Here is a 21433-nt window from a genome sequence, read left to right as displayed (position 1 = left end):
TCTTCAGTGGCTGAGCCAAAGACCGGACCTTCATCCTGTAGAAAAGCAAGCAGTTCATACAAAGAAGCCCACAGTCATCCCAGAGTTGCAGCAGTTTTGTAAGGGGGAATGGCCTAAGATTCCTCCAAGGCGATATGAAGGACTTATCAGCAGTTACCAGAAATGTTTGGTTGAAGTTATTGCTGCACAAGGGAGTCACGCCAGTTACTGAATGCAAAAGTTCACATATATTTTTCCAACAAATGCACGTAATACTTGATCATTTTTCTCAATAAATAAATGAACAAGCGTAATATGTTTTGTGTTATTTATTTAATTAGATTCTGTTTATCTAGTTTTAGGACTTACGTCAGGATCTGATCACATTGTAGGTCATATTTTTGCAGAAATAGAGAATATTTTACAAGGTTCACAGAATTTCTAGCACTACTGTATGTAACCTGAAAATAAATTTTACTTCCAAAGGTCACCACATTGACCATTATTATTCAAAGAGCTCACACACTCATAAGGCACTGAATCAGAGCCTGTCGCCCATCGTGTCCATATCCAGCATAAATTATGAATCTACATTAATTTACTTTACAAAGACTTCTGCGGGTGGCAATTCAACTGCTCATATAAATACTTTTTAAGGATGTCATATACCCATTCCCACCACGTGCTTAGGCAATGCATTCCAAATTTCCAGCACCCTCTGAGTGAAAAAAATATCTTCCTCAAGTTCCCTCTAAACACCTTTGATGTTTCCATGAACCTATAGATCTGACAGTTCTGATATGGGGAAAATTTTGTTGCTATCTATCTAGTTCACCCTCTCCTTAATAACGTATAACTCAACCAAGCCAACTCAATCTCCTCAATTCTACGGACAATACGACCAGACTCTCCAGTTTTAAGTTACTACTGAAACTCTCTGCACCTGACAACATCGTGCTGAAATTACCCTGTACCTCTCCATTGCAGTCACCGTCCTCCTATTGTGTGGTCAATAGAAATGATGCAGTAATCCAGTGCTGTAAGAAGTGGTACGATAACCTTCATGTTCTTATATGATATGCCCTGGCAAAGGGAGTCAATAATCCCGCATGCATTCTTCACCATTTATCCACCCATGCTGACAACTTGAATAATACTTCGACTTGTTTGCCAAAGTTCCTGTCTTTCACAATATTTCTGATGGCACTCCCATTTATTGTGTATACCACGCCATTTCTAGTCCTCATACAGTCCATGGCCTTGCACTTATCTGCAGTAAAAGCTATATGCCGTTGTTCCGCTTAATTAATGCTTTCACAAGAATAATTAAAAGTATAAGTCTTATTCGGTAAAATATCATAAGACTGATCAGTTGCCAATGATACTACAGTAACTGGATGGCATTATATTATAGTTGTCTTTATGGGCATGTTTACTGCAACATGCACCAGGGCAATGATCTCCGATCTACTTGTTGGAACTCATTTCCAAACACTGGGTGAAAAGAGTGAAAGTGAATTAAACTGAAGACAAGTGTTCTGTACATAAACATTTAACACCATGCGCAGAATATCTCGCATGAGCGTATAATTGCCGAGTCCACTGCATCTTGAGTATCGGCGATACTATAGGTACAATAGGACATTCTAGTCATCATGCAATCTGATTTTATTTGAAATAAAAGTACTGTATAATAGAACATTAGAACAAAGTTTTTGACAAGAACAGGCCCTTCCGCCCAACAAGGTTTATCAAATTCCCATTCACATATTGTGTTGAAAGAACTGTCCAGTTTAGATTTGAAACTCTCTGAGGTACTACTCTAAATTACACAACTAGATAGTTTGTTCCAGGTGTCCACAAGTCGCTGTGATGCTTCCTGATAAATGTCTGAAATCCCTCCTTAACCAGTCTGCCTCTACCTAGGGCCCTGTGTCCGTGATGATGGGCGAATTTTGGAGTAGCAGCTGGCATCCACTTCTCACCCTTAAGGATTTTTAACACTTCTATCATGTCTCCTCTTATTCCACGTCTACCTCAACTGAAAAGATTTAATTCTTTCAATCTTTCTTCATAGCTCCTTCCCTGCAGACCTGGAATGCGTCTAGACGCCATTCTCCGGACTCGCTTCATTGTCTTCACATCCGTCTCAGAATATGAGGACCAAAATTGTACACAGTACTCAGGCGTGGAAATGAATAAACTAGCGCATTACACAGCTTGAGGAGAACTTCTCGAGTTGAACTCGATTCAGCGCTTTATATGGGCCAGGATTCTATTAGCCTTCTTAACCGCCTCTGTGCATTGTCCAGGTGTGTTGATACTGATGAGTCTACCTGGACGCCAAAATCCTTCTCATGCATTGCACTTTCTAACCCAAGACCCCCCCCCCCATTGTATATTTATACATAATCTTTCTACTTCCTATATGTAATACTTTAAAGTTACCTACATTAAAAATTGTCTGCCTTCATTTGGATTTTGTTCAGATCTAACTGTATTGATTCTGCTGCCTGCATGTTATCAGCCCGTCTCCCTAGTTTTCTGTCAGCGGTAAACTTTACTAGTTTATTTCCCATGTGTTATTCAAATCATTAATATGAAATAAAAACAGCAGCATTACCAAAACCCATCCCCGTGGAACCCACTTTTAACATCTTCTAGGTGTGAAACGATAACTCGTTTTTTCTGCTTTTCAGTCTCCATAACTCGTTTTTTCTGCTTTTCAGTCAATTCTGCACCCATCCGCACACCTTACACTGAGTTCCGACCTCCTGTAATTTGATTATTAACCATTCGTGCAGTACCTTGTCAAAGGCCTTCTGAAAGACTGATTCTCAAACCCACTGATATTTGAGTCCCCTACTATTACTACTACTTTTTTACAGCAGAGTTTAGTTTAGGATTAGAGAGGGCCCTGTGGGGCTCCTCTCTGCTGCTTACCACCTCATTGTTTTCAAGGTCGCTGTACAATTATCATGGATGTTATCTTTGCTTTTTCACCAAGCAGCTCAACCGTCCACCACAGACATGAAAGGGTGCACCAAGTATAGTCGCCTCAAGGATACGGAATTTATCTATCTATCTATTGCATCTTTTTAGATACCGTTTACCGGTTTAAAACGCGTTCTGGACAACTGTATACAACAAAAAAGTACATTATCTTGACTCTGGACGACTGAGAGGGTATCTATCTGGGATGGCCAGTGATGTTGTGTGGATGGAACTGGACTCTCTGACGGTGGTGTCTGAAAAGAGGATGCTGTCCAAGTTGCACGCCATCTTGGACAATGTCTCCCATCCACTGCATAATGTACTGGTTAGGCACAGGAGTACATTCAGCCAGAGACTCATTCCACCGAGATGCAACACAGAGCGTCATAGGAAGTCAATCCTGCCTGTGGCCATCAAACTTTACAACTCCTCCCTTGCAGGGTCAGACACCCTGAGCCGATAGGCTGGTCCTGGACTTATTTCCTGGCATAATTTATATATCACTATTTAACTATTTATGGTTTTATTACTATTTAATTATTTATGGTGCAAGTGTAACGAAAACCAATTTCTCCAGGGATCAATAAAGTATGACTATGACTATCTATCTATATAATCTGTCACCGTCATCTGAGGCAAATTACTGTACATTGTTGTTGCGCAGAGTTGGTGGAAGTCGTTTACCCATAAACTGTATCTAAAAGTGTTATTAAGAAGGCGTATGTGTTGTCCACCATGGGACTCAGTTCAAGAGCCGTCAGGTAATGTTACAGCCATATAAGTCCATAGTTTTACCCACTTGGAGTATGGTGTTCAGTTTTGGTCACCTCACTACACGAAGGATGTGGATACTATAGAGAGAGTGAAGAGGAGATTTACAAGGATATTGTCTGGATTGGAAAGCATGCTTTATGAAAACAGGTTGAATAAACTTTGCCTTTTGCCCTTGGAGCGACAGAGGATGAGAGGTGACCTGATAGAGGTGTATAAGATGATGAGAGGCATTGATCGTGTGGATAGCCAGAGAATGAAATGGCTAACATGAGGGGCATAGTTTTAAGATGCTTGGAAGTAGGTACAGTGGGGATGTCAGAGGTAAGTTATTCACACAGAGAATGGTGGGTGCGTGGAATGCACTGCCAGCGACGGTGGTAGAGGCAGGTAGAATAGGGTCTTTTAAGAGACTCTTAGATAGGCACATTAAGTTTAGAAATGTAGAGGGCTATGCAGTAGAGAAATTCTAGACAGTTTCTAGAGTAGGTTACACGGTCGCACAACACTGAGGGCCGAAGAGCCTGTAAGGTAATGTAGATTTCCATGTTCTATGTAAAAAGAAGAACAGGAAATCTGGGTCAACGCGCCAGGAAAAACTGTATGTGTGGAGAGATGACCAATGTTAATGATTTAGCTCAATCTTCAATTGCTGTGCAGAGCAAGAGGGAAAAAAAATCAAGCACGTTTTCAGGTGCACAGTGTTTGGATAGGATGAATGAGGACGCGAGAGCACAAGTCATCTCTGTTGTAGGACAACATCCTTGAGTTAGTGACAAAATAGCTTTTACTGCTAAGGGACGTATGGAGGCATGGAAGTAGATTACGAGAAATAAAGGTACATACAGTGGATTTAAAAATACTGTTGGATCAGTAAAGTACATAATAAAACAATTGTAAATCTGAAGATGAAGCATGTGGTGGAAGTACTCAGTCGGTTATCGGAAGAGAGAAATATCGAGTAGATATTGCAGACTCATCTCCACATATGTCAGACAAGGGATAGCTGTGTAAAATTACTGTTTTGCATATTGAATTTGAGGGTTGGAATGTGCCTGGATAGAAGTTGTGATGGTTTCTATATTCACATCATTCTACAGATGCGCTGTAGAGAGCATCCTGACAAGCAGCATCACTGTATGGGATAGAATTCGCACTACAACCGGCAGGAAGGCTTTACAACGGGTAGTCAAATCTGCCAAACGCATCGCCGGCACCAGCCTACCAGCTATCAGGGATTTATATAACATCATGAAGGATCTGACCCTATCTGCTCATGGACTGTCCCACTCACATCAGGGAGGACTCTACGTAGCATCCACGGCAGGAACACCAGACTCATAAACTGTTACTTTCCCCAAGCAGTAACGCTGATCAACAACTCCAACCATTTACTCATCGCTCCACACCCTCAACCACCATTACTTTATTATTCCCTGTCAGACACTCCTACGCCAAGCGTCAGTTTATGGGTGATAAATCTACGTTCATACGGCATCCTACGTATTTATATTTATTGTGTTTTATTGTTATTGTCTTCTTTATCTTATTGTGCTGATTTTAGGGTGCATTGGATCAGGAGTAACAATTATTACGTTCCCCTCTCCTGGAGGAAAGAATGCAGAAAGGAGTAACCATACCTCGAAAAATCAAGGCGATGTCAAGAAAGGTTTGTAACTCTTTGGCAATATATTAGAATTATATATCATTTTTGTCTGCAAAACATCACACTGGACAAAAAAAAAGTAATGTCAAACAGATTTAACAATGAGCGCAGTGTTTCTCTTTAGCTACACGATTCACGCTGTTTATCTTAATATACTGGTAGCTATCCAAATTCTTGTGCTTTCCAGCAAAACTTTAAAGGTTTTCGCTCTCTGTTTTAAATGACCTTACCTCAGGAACGCTATGTTTTTCAGAATCCACCATTGCAACATTTCCTTTACAGGCGGATTCGTTCAGAACAAAATTTTGGTCTGCAGAGGATCGACTGTTGATGGAGACGGTGAAATCCCTCTTGGTAGACTGCAATGTCGAACATGACCCGTAACGGAATCTTTGTGAGAGAGGATCGCCCCCAAATACTTCAACATAGTTTGGTGGTATCTGAAGGGTTTTACTGGTCTTCTGTATTCCATTCAAAGAGTTTCTTGATTCAGAGCAACAACAACTACCCAGAGAACGGTGCTGGTATACCATCCCTTTCCTGTTTCTGTGAACTTTAATGGCGAGGATGATTAACATTATGAGGAGTAAGCTAGATATTATTCCCAAGGCTATAACCAAAGAAAGCCTCAGTTCAGGAATGCTCCCCGAATCTGCTGATGAGTTACTGACACCATAGAACGATTCACTATCAGTCCCAACCACAGATAATAATATAGACACGGTGGCAGAAAGGGATGGTATTCCATTATCTTTTACCAAAACCACCAGTCTCTGATTAGAAGCGTCTCTGTTCAATATTCGACGGATAGTCCAAACTTCACCAGTGTCTGCAGAAATGGTAAAAAGGTTGCGATGGGTGGCTTGAAGAATCTGATACGAGAGTCGAGCATTCTGATCCGAGTCTGCATCGGTGGCAGAGACCTTGACAACCAAGGAGCCAGATTCAGTGAACCTGGAGATTGTTTCTATTGCTGACGTCCCGTATTCGGGTAAAGGATGCACAATCACTGGAACATTATCATTCTGATCCAAGATAATAACGTTCACCGACGCATTGGTCGTGTGAGATGGCGTACCAGAATCCCGCACTTCAACTTGAATCTGGAAGTTTTTCAATTGTTCATAGTCAAAAGATCTCTGAGCATAGATCACACCACTTGCTGAATTAATTGAAACATAAGAGGTTGTTGAGAAATTCTGAACCTGAGACTCTAGGATAGAAAAGTTCAGTCGGGCGTTCTCTCCAGCGTCTGTATCGACGGCCGTCAGAGAAAATATGGAAGCTCCAATAACGTTGTTTTCCATAACATGTGCTGTGTACACTGGGCGAGAAAACCTTGGCGGGTTGTCGTTTATATCTGAAACCTCTACTCGGATGGTTTTCTTAGAAGTGAGGGGAGGCTCCCCTGCATCCATGCATTCAATAGTGATATCATACTTGGGGTTGTTTTCGCGGTCGAGTGGGTGCTGTACAAGGATTCTGTAGTAGTTCTTTAAAGACGAATCCAGCTGAAAGGGCAGTCGATTTGAAATTTGACAGCGTACCTGACCATTTTGTCCGGAATCTCTATCCTCTGCAGTGAACAGAGCCACTACACTCCCAAGCGGAGCGTCTTCCGAAACAGTCGCAGAGGAAGACCGCAATTTCACCTCCGGTGCATTATCATTTACATCGACAACTTCAACCAATACATCACAGTATTCAGGAACAGCGCCAGGACCCTTATCCGTCGCCTGTATGTTAATTTCAAAGACGTTGCTTTCTTCATAGTCCAACTTCCCTTTGAGTCTGATTTCACCAGTTTTGGAATTCAGATCAAAAAGACTGCGGGAAGTCGAAGACATATGGCTACGGAAAGAATACATTATCTCTCCATTCAGCCCATCATCCATATCAGTAGCGTTTAATGTGATAATCAGAGTCCCTTTTGGTGCAGATTCCAATAATCTGACTCTGTAAACCGACTGGGAGAAAACAGGCGCGTTGTCATTAACATCCTTCACTGCTACTATAATCTGCACTGTGCCCGATCTCGTAGGGAACCCGCCGTCTTCTGCCGTTAACGTTATACTATGCGTCGCCATTATTTCTCTGTCCAAAGGTTTCTGTAACAACAATACTGGCCATTTGCCCTTTCCACGACGCATTTGTACATCTAGACTAAAATAGTCATTTGATTGTAAACGGTAGGTTTGTAAGGAGTTTGTGCCAATGTCCGGATCGTGCGCTGGTTCAAGAGGAAATCGCATTCCGGGTCCTGCAAGCTCTATAATTTCAAGATGAAGCTGGCTTTTCGGAAAACTGGGGGCATTATCATTTTCATCGAGAACATCCACTTCCACCTGGTAGAGGCTCAGGGGATTTTCAAGCACAATATCCAAGGATAAGCGGCAGTCGAGATTCGACCCACAAAGCAGCTCCCTGTCGATAATTTTTTTCACAATTAAAATCCCATTCTCCAAATTTATGTCGAAATACTGCTTACCAGGACCGGGCGCTACCCGCAAGCGGCGAGCCGACAGCTGCTCCACATCTAAACCTAAATCGGCAGCGATTTTTCCAACAAAGGCTCCCGGTTGTAGTTCTTCAGGAATAGAGTAACGAATCTGACCACACACCATGTCCAATAGGCAGAATACACAGAACAACAATTGGCATTTCAGCAACCAATATACTTTATATCTCATTTCCAGTGGAAGTCATTCCAAATGTTATAGGCCCAGGCAGTATTACGTATTTTCCTTTCTGCAGTGCATAAGTGATAAACAGTGTGTGTGAGAGAGAAAAAGAAACGATACAGAATAGATCCGTACCGCTTGGCAATCGCTCGAATTATATCAATGAAATGGTCGTATTTCTTTACAATGTGAGAGGACTCGTGGAGCTGCTGGCTATCCTGTCTTCATTGTGTCTGATCTGACGCAATGGTTGCTGTGTCGTAAGGAGGGCTGTCCGGATCACTAATCACATCTCAGCTCACGATTGGTGGAGAACCTGATTGATATTCGAACCAATCAGGAATCTGGTCGTTTCTTAAAGCTAGCAAGACTAGAAGGTGCGGAGAATATGATATTTATTGTTGCACAGTTATATTTTATTTTAGCCTGTGGATATCTATTTTCTGTTCTTTTTACAGTTCTACTGATCCGAGTTATCAGTATCTATGTTCAGATTAATGTATTAAAGGGGAAGTATAAGTAACTTGTTCATCAGAGGAAAGGTAATATAAGAAACATTGTTGAGCTGAATGATTCCATTTTATTTATAATACTTATATATCATTCATTCTTGAATTTCCCACTATTATTAGCTGCTGATTGTGGGTCTAGAAATCAAAATTATTTCTGTGCATTCAAGAGGAAATCATCACGAGGTTTTATGAAGCCATTCTAGCTTTCAAACAGAGATATTTCGGTAATTTACCCAAATAATCAGACTCTAATTGGGAAATATTATGTGCTGGAAATATGTAAGACAGAAAATACTAGAACAAATTCGTGACGTTGAGCGAGAGACAACCGTAACACTTAAGAAAAGCTTGTTGAAACCCTTAGGTTTATGAGTGCTCAAGTTCAAAATTTCTGGTGCCACTTCCTGTACACAAGTGTAGAGGTGAAATAATTGCTACCCTGGATCCGATAGAGAACAAAAGTGCAAAAACGTTTGGAAGTCGAATAAATTGCATTGATTGCTAGTATATCACTGTTTTCTTTTATAACTTGGAAACAAGTACCTTCATGAACTCAATTTGCAGGTTCATTACTACCTTGAACTTCATTACGACCAGGTGATTTCTGTTTACTCTGTGTGTTGTAAACTGAAATCCTCTGTTCATGACAAAGTTTACATATTTAGTGAAACCACTTCTATTTACTTATGTAACACCTATCAATCGATGCCATCATTCCGAAAGACTGTGTCCTCTCTTATTTCTGTAAATTCATACCCATCGTACATTCGTTTGTGTCATTGGTCAAGATTCATTCATAGCTTAATTCTACAGTCAATTCATATGGCAAACTGACAGTTGCCCAGAGGTAACACACATCAAAGTTGCTGGTGAATGCAGCATCTCTAGGAAGAGGTACAGTCGACCTTTCAGGCCGAGACACTTCGTCAGTACTAACTGAAAGAAGAGATAGTAAGAGATTTGAAAGTGGGAGTGGGAGGGGGAGATCCAAAATGAGAGGAGAAGACAGGAGGGGGAGGGATGGAGCCAAGAGCTGGACAGGTGATTGGCAAAGGGGATATGAGGGGATCATGGGACAGGAGGCCCAGGGAGAAAGACAAGGGACGGGGGAAACCCAGAGGATGGGCAAGGGGTATAGTCAGAGGGACAGAGGGAGAAAAAAGAGAGCGAGAGAAAGAATGTGTGTATAAAAATAAATAACAGATGAGGTACGAGGGGGAGGTGGGGCATTAGCGGAAGTTAGAGAAGTGAATGTTCATACCGTCAGGTTGGAGGCTACCCAGACGGAATAAAAGGTGTTGCTCCTCCAACCTGTGTGTGGCTTCATCTTTACAGTAGAGGAGGCCGTGGATAGACATGTCAGCATGGGAATGGGATGTGGAATCAAAATGTGCGGCCACTGGGAGATCTTGCTTTCTCTGGCGGACACAGCGTAGGTGTTCAGCAAAGCGGTCTCCCAGTCTGCTTCGGGTCTCGCCAATATATAGAAGGCCACATGGAGAACACCGGACGCAGTATATCACCCCAGCCGACTCACAGGTGAAGTGTCGCCTCACCTGGAAGGACTGTCTGGGGCTCTGAATGGTGGTAAGGGAGGAAGTGTAAGGGCATGTGTAGCACTTGTTCCGCTTACAAGGATAAGTGCCAGGAGGGAGATCAGTGGGGAGGGATGGGGGTGGGGGACGACGAATGGACAAGGGAGTCGCGTAGGGAGCGATCCCTGCGGAAAGCGGGGGGGGGGGGGGGGGAGGGAAAGATGTGCTTAGTGGTCGGATCCCGTTAGAGGTTGCAGAAGTTACGGAGAATAATATGTCGGACCCGAGGCTGGTGGAGTGGTAGGTAAGGACCAGGGGAACCCTATTCCTAGTGGGGTGGCGGGAGGATGGAGTGAGAGCAGATGTGCGTGAAATGGGGGAGATGCGTTTGAGAGCAGAGTTGATGGTGGAGGAAGGGAGGCCCCTTTCTTTAAAAAAGGAAGACATCTGCCTCGTCCTGGAATGAAAAGCCTTATCCTGAGAGCAGGTGCGGCGGAGACGGAGGAATTGCGAGAAGTGGATTGCATTTTTGCAAGAGACAGGGTGAGAAGAGGAATAGTCCAGATAACTGTGAGAGTCAGTAGGCTTATAGTAGACATGCCAATCACCTGTCCAGCTCTTGGCTCCATCCCTCCCCCTCCTGTCTTCTCCTATCACTTTGGATCTTCCCCTCCCCCTCTCAAATCTCTTACTCACTCTTCCTTCAGTTAGTCCTGACGAAGGGTCTCGGCCTGAAACGCCGACTGCACCTCTTCCTAGAGATGCTGCCTGGCCTGCTGCGTTCACCAGCAGCTTTGATGTGTGTTGCTTGAATCTCCATCACCTGCAGAATTCCTGTTGGTTTCCCAAAGGTCAAAGGCATGGCTATTTAGTACCAGAATTATCCTCATATGAACGGATGAAGTGATTTTCGTTGGTTACATTTCAAATGGCTGCGTCATATCTGCTTTGCGTAAACTGATACCCACCATGCAGTCGTTTCTGTCACTGGTTAATATTTATTTATGTTTTGCAGGGAATTTTCTGGTGAATTTGGTGTAACTCAGAGGACATAGGCAAGAGTCAAATTCCACCTGAATTAATAAGTAACCTTTGGTGGTTATCTTCATGCATAAAACTGAGGGAGGTATTTAGGGGTGCTTGTTTTAATTTCATCTCCTAGTGAGTTCTGGGTAGTCTATTTTGGAAAAAGAGGACCATACTAATTGGTTTGTAGCAAAAAAATTGTGGTGAGTGTGGTAAGTGAAGTTGTGAAATAAAAGAAAACCAGCCGAAATTTGCTGTTGAATGGTTCTACATGATCATGTTATTCATGATCTCAGTGCTCGTCTATTGAAATCTAGATACCAAAAGCAACCATTTTGGTTACCTTCAGTAATTCGGATGCCACTGCTTTTGAAAGGCCCTGAAAGTTTTGATGTCCAGTTAAGCTTTGACATTTGTGATATTTTCCAATTTACTTTTTATATAGCCGTCGGCTCTCTTTGAAATCTAGAAGGTTTAAAATTGATAAATTTCTTTTTAATGACTAAAAAGGGGAATTAGCAAACATCTTCGGTCCAAATCTATTCGACATTGAACTAAATCGAAAGATGCCTTGATTTATATTAACAACACGGAAATAGCATTGAAGCCAAATAGAAGTGGCAGCCACACGTGCTGATTTCCCATAACCTTTTACCACATGTAGAACACTGGTCCGTATTATGACTGAATGTTAATTACATTGGGGTAAAGGGAAATACAGAGGCATGAGAAAGGCGTTGGCCAGAATTAATTGGAAAAGAACACTGGCGGGGATGACGACAGAGCAGCAATAAGTGGAATTTCTGGAAGCAAATCCGAAGGCACGTGATATATACATCCCACAGAGGAAGAGTATTCTAAAGGAAATATTACAAAACCATGGCTAATAAGAGAAGTCAAAGCCAACATAAAAGCCAAAGAGAGGGCATATAATAGAGCAAAGATTTGTGGGACGTTAGAGGGTTGGCAAGATTTAAAAAAGAACAGCAGAAGGCAACTAAATAGTCATCAAGAATGTAAAGATGGAATGCAAAATTAAACTAGCCAATAATATTAAAGAGGATACCAAAAGTTTGGTCAGACACATGATTAAATAAGCCATAGTTAGCATGGTTTCCTCACGGGGAAGTATTACCCGAGAAATCTGTTCGAATACTTTCAAGAAACAACGAGCAAGATAGACAAAGGAGAATCGGTTCTTGTTGTGTACTGCGATTTTCAGAAGGCCTTTGACAAGGTGCCACATATGAGACTTCTTAACAAGCTACGAGCCAATGGACTTACAGGAACAATTCTAGCATGGATAAACCAGTGGCTATTTGACAGGCAAAGAGTGGGAATAAAAGGAGCCGTTTCTGACTCGCTGCCGGTGACTACTGGTGTTCCATGAGGATCTGTGTTGGGACAGATTCTTTTTATGTTACATGTCAATGATTTGGATGATGTAGTTGATGGCCCTCTTGCCAAGTTTGCAGATGACATGACGGCAGTTGAAGTGACAGGTAGTTTGGGGGAACTAGAGATGCTACAGAAGGACAGACAGATTAGGAGTATGGGCAAAGAAAGGCAGATGGAATACAGTGATGGGAAGTGTGTGGTCATACACACACTTGAAATGAAATGAAAGTGTTGACTATTTTCTAAATGGAGAGAAAATGCAAAGAGTTGAGACGCAAAGGGACTTTGGAGTCCCTGTCAAGACAATGACCAACAAGCTCCAGGACAGCTTCTTCCACCAAGCCATCATACTGATGAACTCACGCTGATTTGAGTGTACTCTATATTACATTGACTGTTCTGTTTATTATAAATTATTATAAATTACTATGATTGCACATTTAGTTGGAGACGTAACGTAAAGATTTTTACTCCTCATGTATGTGAAAAATGTAAGAAATAAAGTCAATTCAATTCAATTGTGCAGGATTCCCTGAAGGTTAATTTGCAGGTTGAGTCTGTGGTGTGGATGGCCAAAGCAATTTTCGCATTCATTTCTACAGGTCTAAGAGAAAAAAAAAACAGCATGTAATGTTGAAACATTATAACGCACTGGTGAGGCCTCACTTGGAGTATTTTGAGCAGGTTTGTGCCCCTTATCTTAGAAAGGACGTGCTGAAACTGAAGAGGTTTCAAAGGAGGTTCACAAAATTGATTCCAGGATTGAATGGCTTGTCATATGAAGAGCATTTGATGGCTCTGGGGCTGTATTCACTGCAGTTCAGCAGAATGAGGAGTGACCTTATTGTAACCAACCGAATGGTGAAAGTCCTTGATAGAGTGGACCTGGAGAGGATGTGTCCTATGGTGGGAGAGTCTAAGACCAGAGGACACAGGCTCAGAATAGAAGGGTCTCCTTTAGAAGGGAAATGAGGAGGAATTTCTTTACCCAGAGAGTGATGAATCTGTGGAATTCTTTGCCATACTCCTCTGTGGAGACCAAGTCTCTATGCATATTTAATGCAGAGATTGAGAGACTCATGATTGATTAGGGCATGAAGGGACATAGGGAGAAGGCAGGAGATTAGGGCTGAGAGCAACATTGGATCAGCCATGATGAAATGGCCTAATTCTGCTCCTATATCTTATGGTCTTATCATCTTATGGTAACAACAAAACATACAAAACTGATTACACTACCGAGATGAAGCTTCTTGGTTCACTTTTTAATTTAATCTGAAATCTAAAATATTCATTCCTGTCTCCAAAGAGCGCATTGTAGAAATTTATCCCAGATGCTTCAAGAGAATCTTCTAAATAATTGCGCATGTAACCCAGGTAGATCAACACAAGTGTAATACCAAAGCATATCAAAGACTTCTTTCAACAACCGGTTTCTGACATTATGTCAACATCTCAGTACAATAAAACGCAAACACGAGGAAATCTGCAGCTGCTGGAATTTCAAGCAACACACATAAAAATTGCTGGTGAACGCAGCAGGCCAGGCAGCATCTATAAGAAGAGGTACAGTCGACGGTTCGGGCCGAGACCTTTCGTCATGACCTTTTGTTCATGGCACGAGAAACCCATTTGTTTAAAAACCCAGAGCTACAGAAACGGCGACAGAAACTCCAAAAACTTCTCTTCGGAAGAGAGTTAGAACCTTCGTCTAAATGGGCTATATCTGGGCAAAGACTGGGCCAGGATAGAGGAATCCGGCGAGTTGCTTTCGGTTGGCTATGTCCCAGTAGGGGCGATGGGCTTAAGTTTAACAAGTGTCATTATAATCACAAGAAGACTCCAGAAAATGCGCACGAGCGGTTTGACACCACATTGACCGTGATTATTCAAGAAGATGGTCATGTTAGTCATGGCATTGAAACAGACTATTTCGCCCATCGGATTCATATCATATCTATGAGCAAATTAATAATTACATTAATTATATTTACCACGACTGGCTCTGCGGTTTTCCGTGGTTTGTGTCATTCAAGTGCTCACAGAGATATTGGTTAATTGTTGCCACGTACCTATTTCCACCACCCACCCAAGCAATGCATTTCAAATTCCTAACATCCTTTGAGTGCAAAAAAAAAGGTCTTCTTTACATTCTGGCTCAACTTCTTTGACATTTCCGTAAACCAATATCTTTGGCAGTTCTGTTATGGGGAAAATGTTCTTACTACCTACCCAGTTCGCCTTCCACTTATTTGCATAAATCTCAAAGAAGCCCCCAGCCTCGTCCAGCCTGCTCAATTCCTATGAAAATATGCCCAGGGTCTTCAGTTACTTGTTAGGACTGAAACTCTCTGCCTCAGGCAGCTTTATGTTGAAATTTGTGCTGCCACCTTGAATGTCACTCGACTTGTTTGCTAAGGTCACCATCTTTCACTATATTCTGTATGGTATTACCATTTATTTTGTCGTCCCTGCCTTTACTGGTCGACTGAATACGCATCGCCTTGAGTAAATTCAAATTGCCGTTGCTCCGCCTCATTAATGTATTCTCAATATCAAATGTAGATAAAAATACGACCACGGTCTTATTCGGTGAAATACCCTGCGACTGGTCATTAGCCAATCAAACTACAGCATCTGGATTCGAAACACTTTTCCCTAATTCCAGTTGTTCTGCCCAATTCCACAACTCGAATGATTGTTTAAATGCAATCATACTGAGCACAGGAGTCGTTCAAAACTTCTTACGGCGGGTGGAGAAATGTGTTAACGTTTCAGTATGAGCATTTTTCATCGACTTCTTTACCGGTCTAGAACGTTAGCTCTAATTTCTCCCAACGTGGAGGTTGCTGAGAATTTTCCTACTTCCTCGCTTTATTTCAGGTATCTTTGATTTCCGAATACAAAGAGAGTGAATAAATCTCGTGTGACCGAAAAGCGGCACCAAAACCATTTTGCTCATACCTAACCAAGGGGTTTAAGCAGCCAAAACATTTTTTTTCTTCAAAGGCAGTGTTCATAGTGCCTGGAACATACTTATTCAGTAATTTGCTACAAGTTAATTTTAACGCAATTTGTTATCACAATAAATTCTAAACGGCCTAGAACCTGCCCCCACACAGCCTCTCACAGAGAGATCAAACAAGTGAAACAATGTCTTGGAGTTACATGCAATTGCGAAAAAAACTAAACACTTTGTAACATAAACCCATTAAGCAATTAGAAATATTATTCGATCACTGCGTCCACACTGAGATTGTGAGCGTAACATTAATTTCATCATAGTACAGTGATCACAATGACCCAAATATTTGCATGATAATCAAATTAAATAGTGAACAATTTCGATTCTCTTCAGCAGCTCCTCACCTCAGTGCTTACATTGCAATTGCTCTCCTCTGGCTTTATCATTCCTGCATTCTCTTTCGCAACAAACTTCAGCTGGTTGTAATGCATATCTGTAGACAACCCGCAAGTTTGCGGGATCGCGAGGTCTCTCTTCACAGACTGCAACGTTGAACACGACTTGTAACGGAAACTCTGGGAAAGTGGATCACCTCCGAATACCTCAACGTAGTTCGGTGGTATCTGAAGGCTCCTACTGGCCTTTTGAATTCCATTCACAGAATTCCTTGATCCCAAACAGCAACAGGTAGTCAGAGAACTGTATCGACATCCACCACCGTTTCTTGTTTTATGAACCTTAAACGCTAGGATAACCAAAATAATTAGGAAAATCAGAGAAGTTGTTCCTAAGGCGATGACCAAGGAGAAGTTCAAATCGGGCGCAAAATCGTCCTTTTTAGATAAACTGGTGGCACTGGACATCGTTTGGCCCCCTTTCACAGATAATAATATGGTTACAGTTGCAGAGAGCGAAGGCGTTCCATTATCTTTCACGACAATCATCAGCCTTTGTTTGGAGGCATCCTTGTTCTCAATACCGCGGATAGTCCAAATTTCCCCTGTATCCGCTGAAATTGTGAACAGATTGCGATGAGTGGCTTGGGCAATCTGATAAACTAGAAGAGCATTCTGACCGGCATCGGCGTCAGTAGCAGATACCTGGACAACGAGGTGTCCAGGTTCAGCAAACCTGGATATCGTCTCCATTACTGTTGACCCATATTGGGGCAAAGGATACACAATGACTGGAGCGTTGTCGTTCTGATCAAGGACAACAACATCTACAGAGGAGTTGCTGCAGAGGGGTGGGGTTCCAGAATCCCGCACCTGAACGTAAATTTTGAATTTTTTTAATTTCTCGTAGTCAAAAGATTTCTGAGCATATATGACACCACTTTGTGAGTTGATGTAGATATAAGAGTCAATAGCGAAATTCTGAACCTGAGATGGCAGGATGGAAAAGTTCAGACGGGCGTTCTGTCCTATGTCGGAGTCAAAAGCAGTTAACGAATATATAGAAGCCCCAATAACGTTGTTCTCCATGACATGCGCAGTGTGTACTGCTTGTAGAAACCTCGGAGCGTTGTCATTAACATCTGTAACATCTACTCGAATCGTTTCTGTGGACGTTAGATTAGGATACCCTGCATCCGTACATGTTATGGTAATGTCATACCTGGAAGCAGTTTCACGATCCAGCGATTGCCGTATAAGCAGTCTATAAAAGTTTTCTACAGACGATTCGATTTTAAACGGCAGTTGGCTTGATATTTTGCATTGCACTCGCCCATTTTGTCCAGAATCTTTGTCATCTACGCTGAGTAGTGCCACTATTGTCCCAACTGAGGTATCCTCTGGCACTGCACTTAACGTAGACGTTAACTTCATGTCAGGAGCATTGTCATTCACATCGACAACATTCACCAGCACATCACAGTGCTGCGGTATCGCGTAAGGGCCATTATCGACTGCTTGTATATTAATCTCAAAAAAATTATTTTGTTCATAGTCCAAGTGTCCTTTCAATCTGATTTCTCCGGTTTTTGAATCGACACTAAATACTTCGGGAATATTTTTAGAACTGTGGCTGCTGATGGAATACGTGATCTCTCCATTTGGTCCGTCATCCAAGTCCGTGGCGTTTACTGTCATGATGAGGGATCCTAATGGAGCCGTTTCCAACAGACTCACGGTATAAACGGACCGCGAAAAAACAGGAGAGTTGTCATTCGCATCGTGCACTATGATTGTTATCTCGGCCTTGCCCGATTTCATCGGAACTCCGCCGTCTTCGGCTAAAAGCGTTAACTGGAGACTGGTTACTGTTTCTCTGTCTAAAGGGCTCTGCAACATCAACACCGGTAGCTTCCCTTTCCCACTGCGCTCCTGTACATCAAGAATAAAATATCGATTGGGAAGGAGCTGGTATGTTTGTAAGGAGTTAGTTCCACTATCAGGATCGTGAGCGGCCTCGAGGGGGAATCGCGCTCCCGGTGCCATAATTTCTGAGATTTCCAGGCGCATGTGGCTTTCAGGGAAACTGGGAGCGTTGTCATTTACATCGATAATCTCCACTTCCACCTGATACAGACCGAGTGGATTTTCAAGTACAACATTCAAGGATAAAATGCAATCATTGCTCGGTCCGCAAAGTTGTTCCCGATCGATTCTTTCATTCACAAATAAAATCCCATTCTCCAAATTTACCTCAACATACTGCTTCCTCGGGCTGGGCGCCACCCGCAATCTGCGAGCTGACAGCTGCTTTAAATCTAACTCCAAATCAATTGCGATATTTCCAACAAAGGCACCCAGTTGTAATTCCTCGGGAATAGAGTAACGAATCTGCCCAGAAGCTAGATTCCAACGACAGAACAGAGCGCAAAACAGTTGGTATTTCAACAGCCCGTTTATATTATATCTCATTTCCAGGAGAAATCATACCAATGGTTTCATCCGAGACAATGCCTTTTAACGGCGATTTAATTTAGATGGGACAAATATGACGCTGAATATATCTATACCTTCTTCGAAATTGCAGTAATATTTTCATTTAAATGTTAACATGTAGTCTTCTATTCGAGGTAAATCGTACACAGACCTTCCCGATCTGCTGTTATCCAGTTTTCACGGCGTCTGAACTTAGAAGATGGCGGCTGCATATTTAAGGGACTGTGCGGATCACCAGGCACATCTCAACCTCTGATTGGTGAACAACATTGCATTCATATCTGGCCAATGAGAGTGCAGCTCACTTCTTAAAGCAAGAAGTGCAGAATTTGTTTCTAATTTTTGTTGCACAATTGAAATTCCTTTGAGCAGTTTGCATCGTTCAGATTTCTGTGAAATGGTTGCTTTAGAACCGAATTTTCAGGAACAAAGGCACTGAATACTTTAAAGGTCAGATATCAAAACAATAGTGGTGAAAACCATGATCATATGCAGTAATGTATCTCTGCATCACAATTTTTCAACTAAAATCATCAATTAATTAATAGTCTGTAAAACTGTTGTTTCAGTAGCATCAATAACAAAATAATATATTAATTTATTTTATCAAAATGAAAAAGTTTTCTGCATTATGTATAAATTAATCTGTTTCTCATCATTCTCATAGTACTTTATTTTCATTTCTGGTGTGAGTAGAACTACAGTTGCTTATGCCCTTTAGCTCATCAATTAACTTTTATTTGTAATTTATAATATTTCAAGTTTGAACTTTCAAAATAAATTCATTATCAAAATACGTAAGTGTCGTCATATATTACTCTGGGATTAATTTCCATGCAGGCAATAACAACAGGACAAAGAAATAGAATAGAGTCTTTGAAAAGCTATATTCAATCAAAAATTGACAAAAAACCAATGTACAACAACCAACAACCAAGACAAACTGCGGAAATAAAATAACAAGTAATAAATTAATAAACAGACAAATAAATAAATCATTAAATAACAAGTAGGTTAACAAATAAATAGATTGATAAATTAGCAAACACATGAATAGATGATTAAGTAAGTAAATGAATGAACATATTAATGAATAAATGAATGAATAGATAGATAGTATTAACAACATGAGTTGTAGAGTCCAGGAAAGTGGATCTGTGGAATCAGTTTAGAATTGAGGTGAGTGAAGTGCGTTGACGCTGGTTTATGAGTGTGATGTTTGAAGGGCAATAACTGTTCCTCAACCTGGTGATGTGAGACCTAAGGCTTCTCTACCTCCTTCCCGATGGCGAAGGCAAGAATAGAAAATGGCCTTGACGGTAGGTGTCCTTGACGATGGGTGTTGCTTTCTTAGGGCAATTCTCCTTGCAGATATGCTCAAAACGGTGGAGCTTTTTATCCCTGTGATGGACTGGGCTGTATTCAGCACTTGTGGTAGGCTTTTCGCCATTGTTATTCCGCTGATCTAGTAGCATCCCGAGTAAATTATACAACATGATAAGTCCCTTGTGGCAATCGGTGTCACTATTTACCATAATCTAAAAAAAACGCTGCATAAAGTATTTGAAATGAAAAGGGTCATGTTTCTGAGATATTTCCAGATTTACAGCAGACATGGAAAGAAAATAGAAATGTGCAGCAAGCATGCCTGACCAATCGCAATTGTGGGCATACACTTCGTATTCTTTTATTCCATTCCTGTTTGAGTATCTGTCTCGTCGTCTATTAAACATTGCTATCATATCCATTCCTTTTAAGTCCAGCGTTTTTTAGTTACAAGTATCTGCAATTCTCTGCGTAAAGACCAAAACTTGCCCGAAAACACTCTTTGAACTTTTCCCAAGTCCCCAGCATCTGTAATCAATGGCCTCCAGTATTTGATATTTCCACCATGTGCAGCACTCTGCCAATGTATTGTAATTAGCTCACACATAATGTTATATGTTTCTATATAATTGTCTCTCAGCCTTTGGTACACAAGAAAAGGGAATCCACGTTTGTCAAGCATCTCTCATAGGTCATTTACTTTAAGCAATTCTATGCAAAACTTTGGCAAATGTCTGCTGCACCATTTCCAAAACGTCAACATCTTTCATAGTTCGGCGAAGGGAACGCAAAATAATTTTATAAATTTGTCCAATATTAAATTTTACACATACGACACTTTTTCTGACTTTTTCCCCATTATTCCACCTAACCAATGATGGAAGCAATGTAAATGCCTTTAGTAACACTTGCACGTTTCCTGTTCCAGGGAGTTAGGTACTTCCTCCACAAAATTCCTCTAAACTTCAGTGATCCTAAACTAAGGATCCTCTTATTTGAACGTCATACACATCTGGTTTAAATTCCATCTTACACTTCTTCTTACAACTTTCCATGTGATCTATATCTTGTAACTTTGTCACCAACCATATCTCCAAATTTCCGTCACTCTGCGTGTCGTCTAAAAACACACGAATCAAAGCAATTACCAGATCAATATTTCGTTGCTGGATGTATAACTCATTTCGAAAACTTAACAATATTCCGGACAAATCTTCCAACTTAATTCGTAGTACATAATATTTGTTAGACAATCTCCCAGTCCACAGTAGCATGTAGAGAAATATACAACCATTCAGGAGAATGCACAATACTCCTATTACGTGCTTACAAAGAGACAATAGACTTAGAGCACCAGGATAAATATGCCACATTTCCCTGACTAGAAAATATACCGTTGCCTCTTCATAATTATAGAGTCAACAACTCTGGGACTCACTCAACGACCCTCAAATGTGAACATCTTTATCCCAACGGCTATGGTTGGTCAAAAAAGCATTCACATCTACGTCCCAAGGACAATTATCTATGAGGCAAAAGAGAAGAACAGTCTTCGTGATCCATTTCCAAACACCGAAGACAAATATGCATATTTCTATTGGCTTGACAGTAAGAAAATTCTGGATATTCAAATGTTAAACCATGGCATCGAAACCTGTTAAAGTGTTTAGACCAGAAATTAATTATACT

The 21433-nt window shown here is 41.3% G+C and overlaps 2 protein-coding genes across 2 annotated transcripts; both read right to left on the bottom strand.

Annotated features, from left to right (window-relative positions):
* Nucleotides 1–5604: 5604 nt before the first annotated feature.
* Nucleotides 5605–8034, bottom strand: LOC140201022 (protocadherin-10-like). Its single transcript, XM_072264658.1, has one exon. The coding sequence runs from the start codon at nucleotides 8032–8034 to the stop codon at nucleotides 5605–5607; it is 2430 nt and encodes an 809-aa protein (XP_072120759.1).
* A 7882-nt stretch (nucleotides 8035–15916) lies between these two features.
* On the bottom strand, nucleotides 15917–18534 carry LOC140201021 (protocadherin alpha-C2-like). The gene has a single exon (XM_072264656.1). It carries the CDS (start codon nucleotides 18392–18394, stop codon nucleotides 15917–15919), a length of 2478 nt encoding a protein of 825 aa, XP_072120757.1. The 5' UTR covers nucleotides 18395–18534.
* Nucleotides 18535–21433: the final 2899 nt, after the last annotated feature.

Source organism: Mobula birostris, chromosome 7, assembly GCF_030028105.1.
Source record: "Mobula birostris isolate sMobBir1 chromosome 7, sMobBir1.hap1, whole genome shotgun sequence".
Lineage (NCBI taxonomy): Eukaryota > Metazoa > Chordata > Chondrichthyes > Myliobatiformes > Myliobatidae > Mobula > Mobula birostris.
Note: the sequence above shows the minus strand (reverse complement) of the source record. Positions and strands in the feature narration are given on the sequence as shown.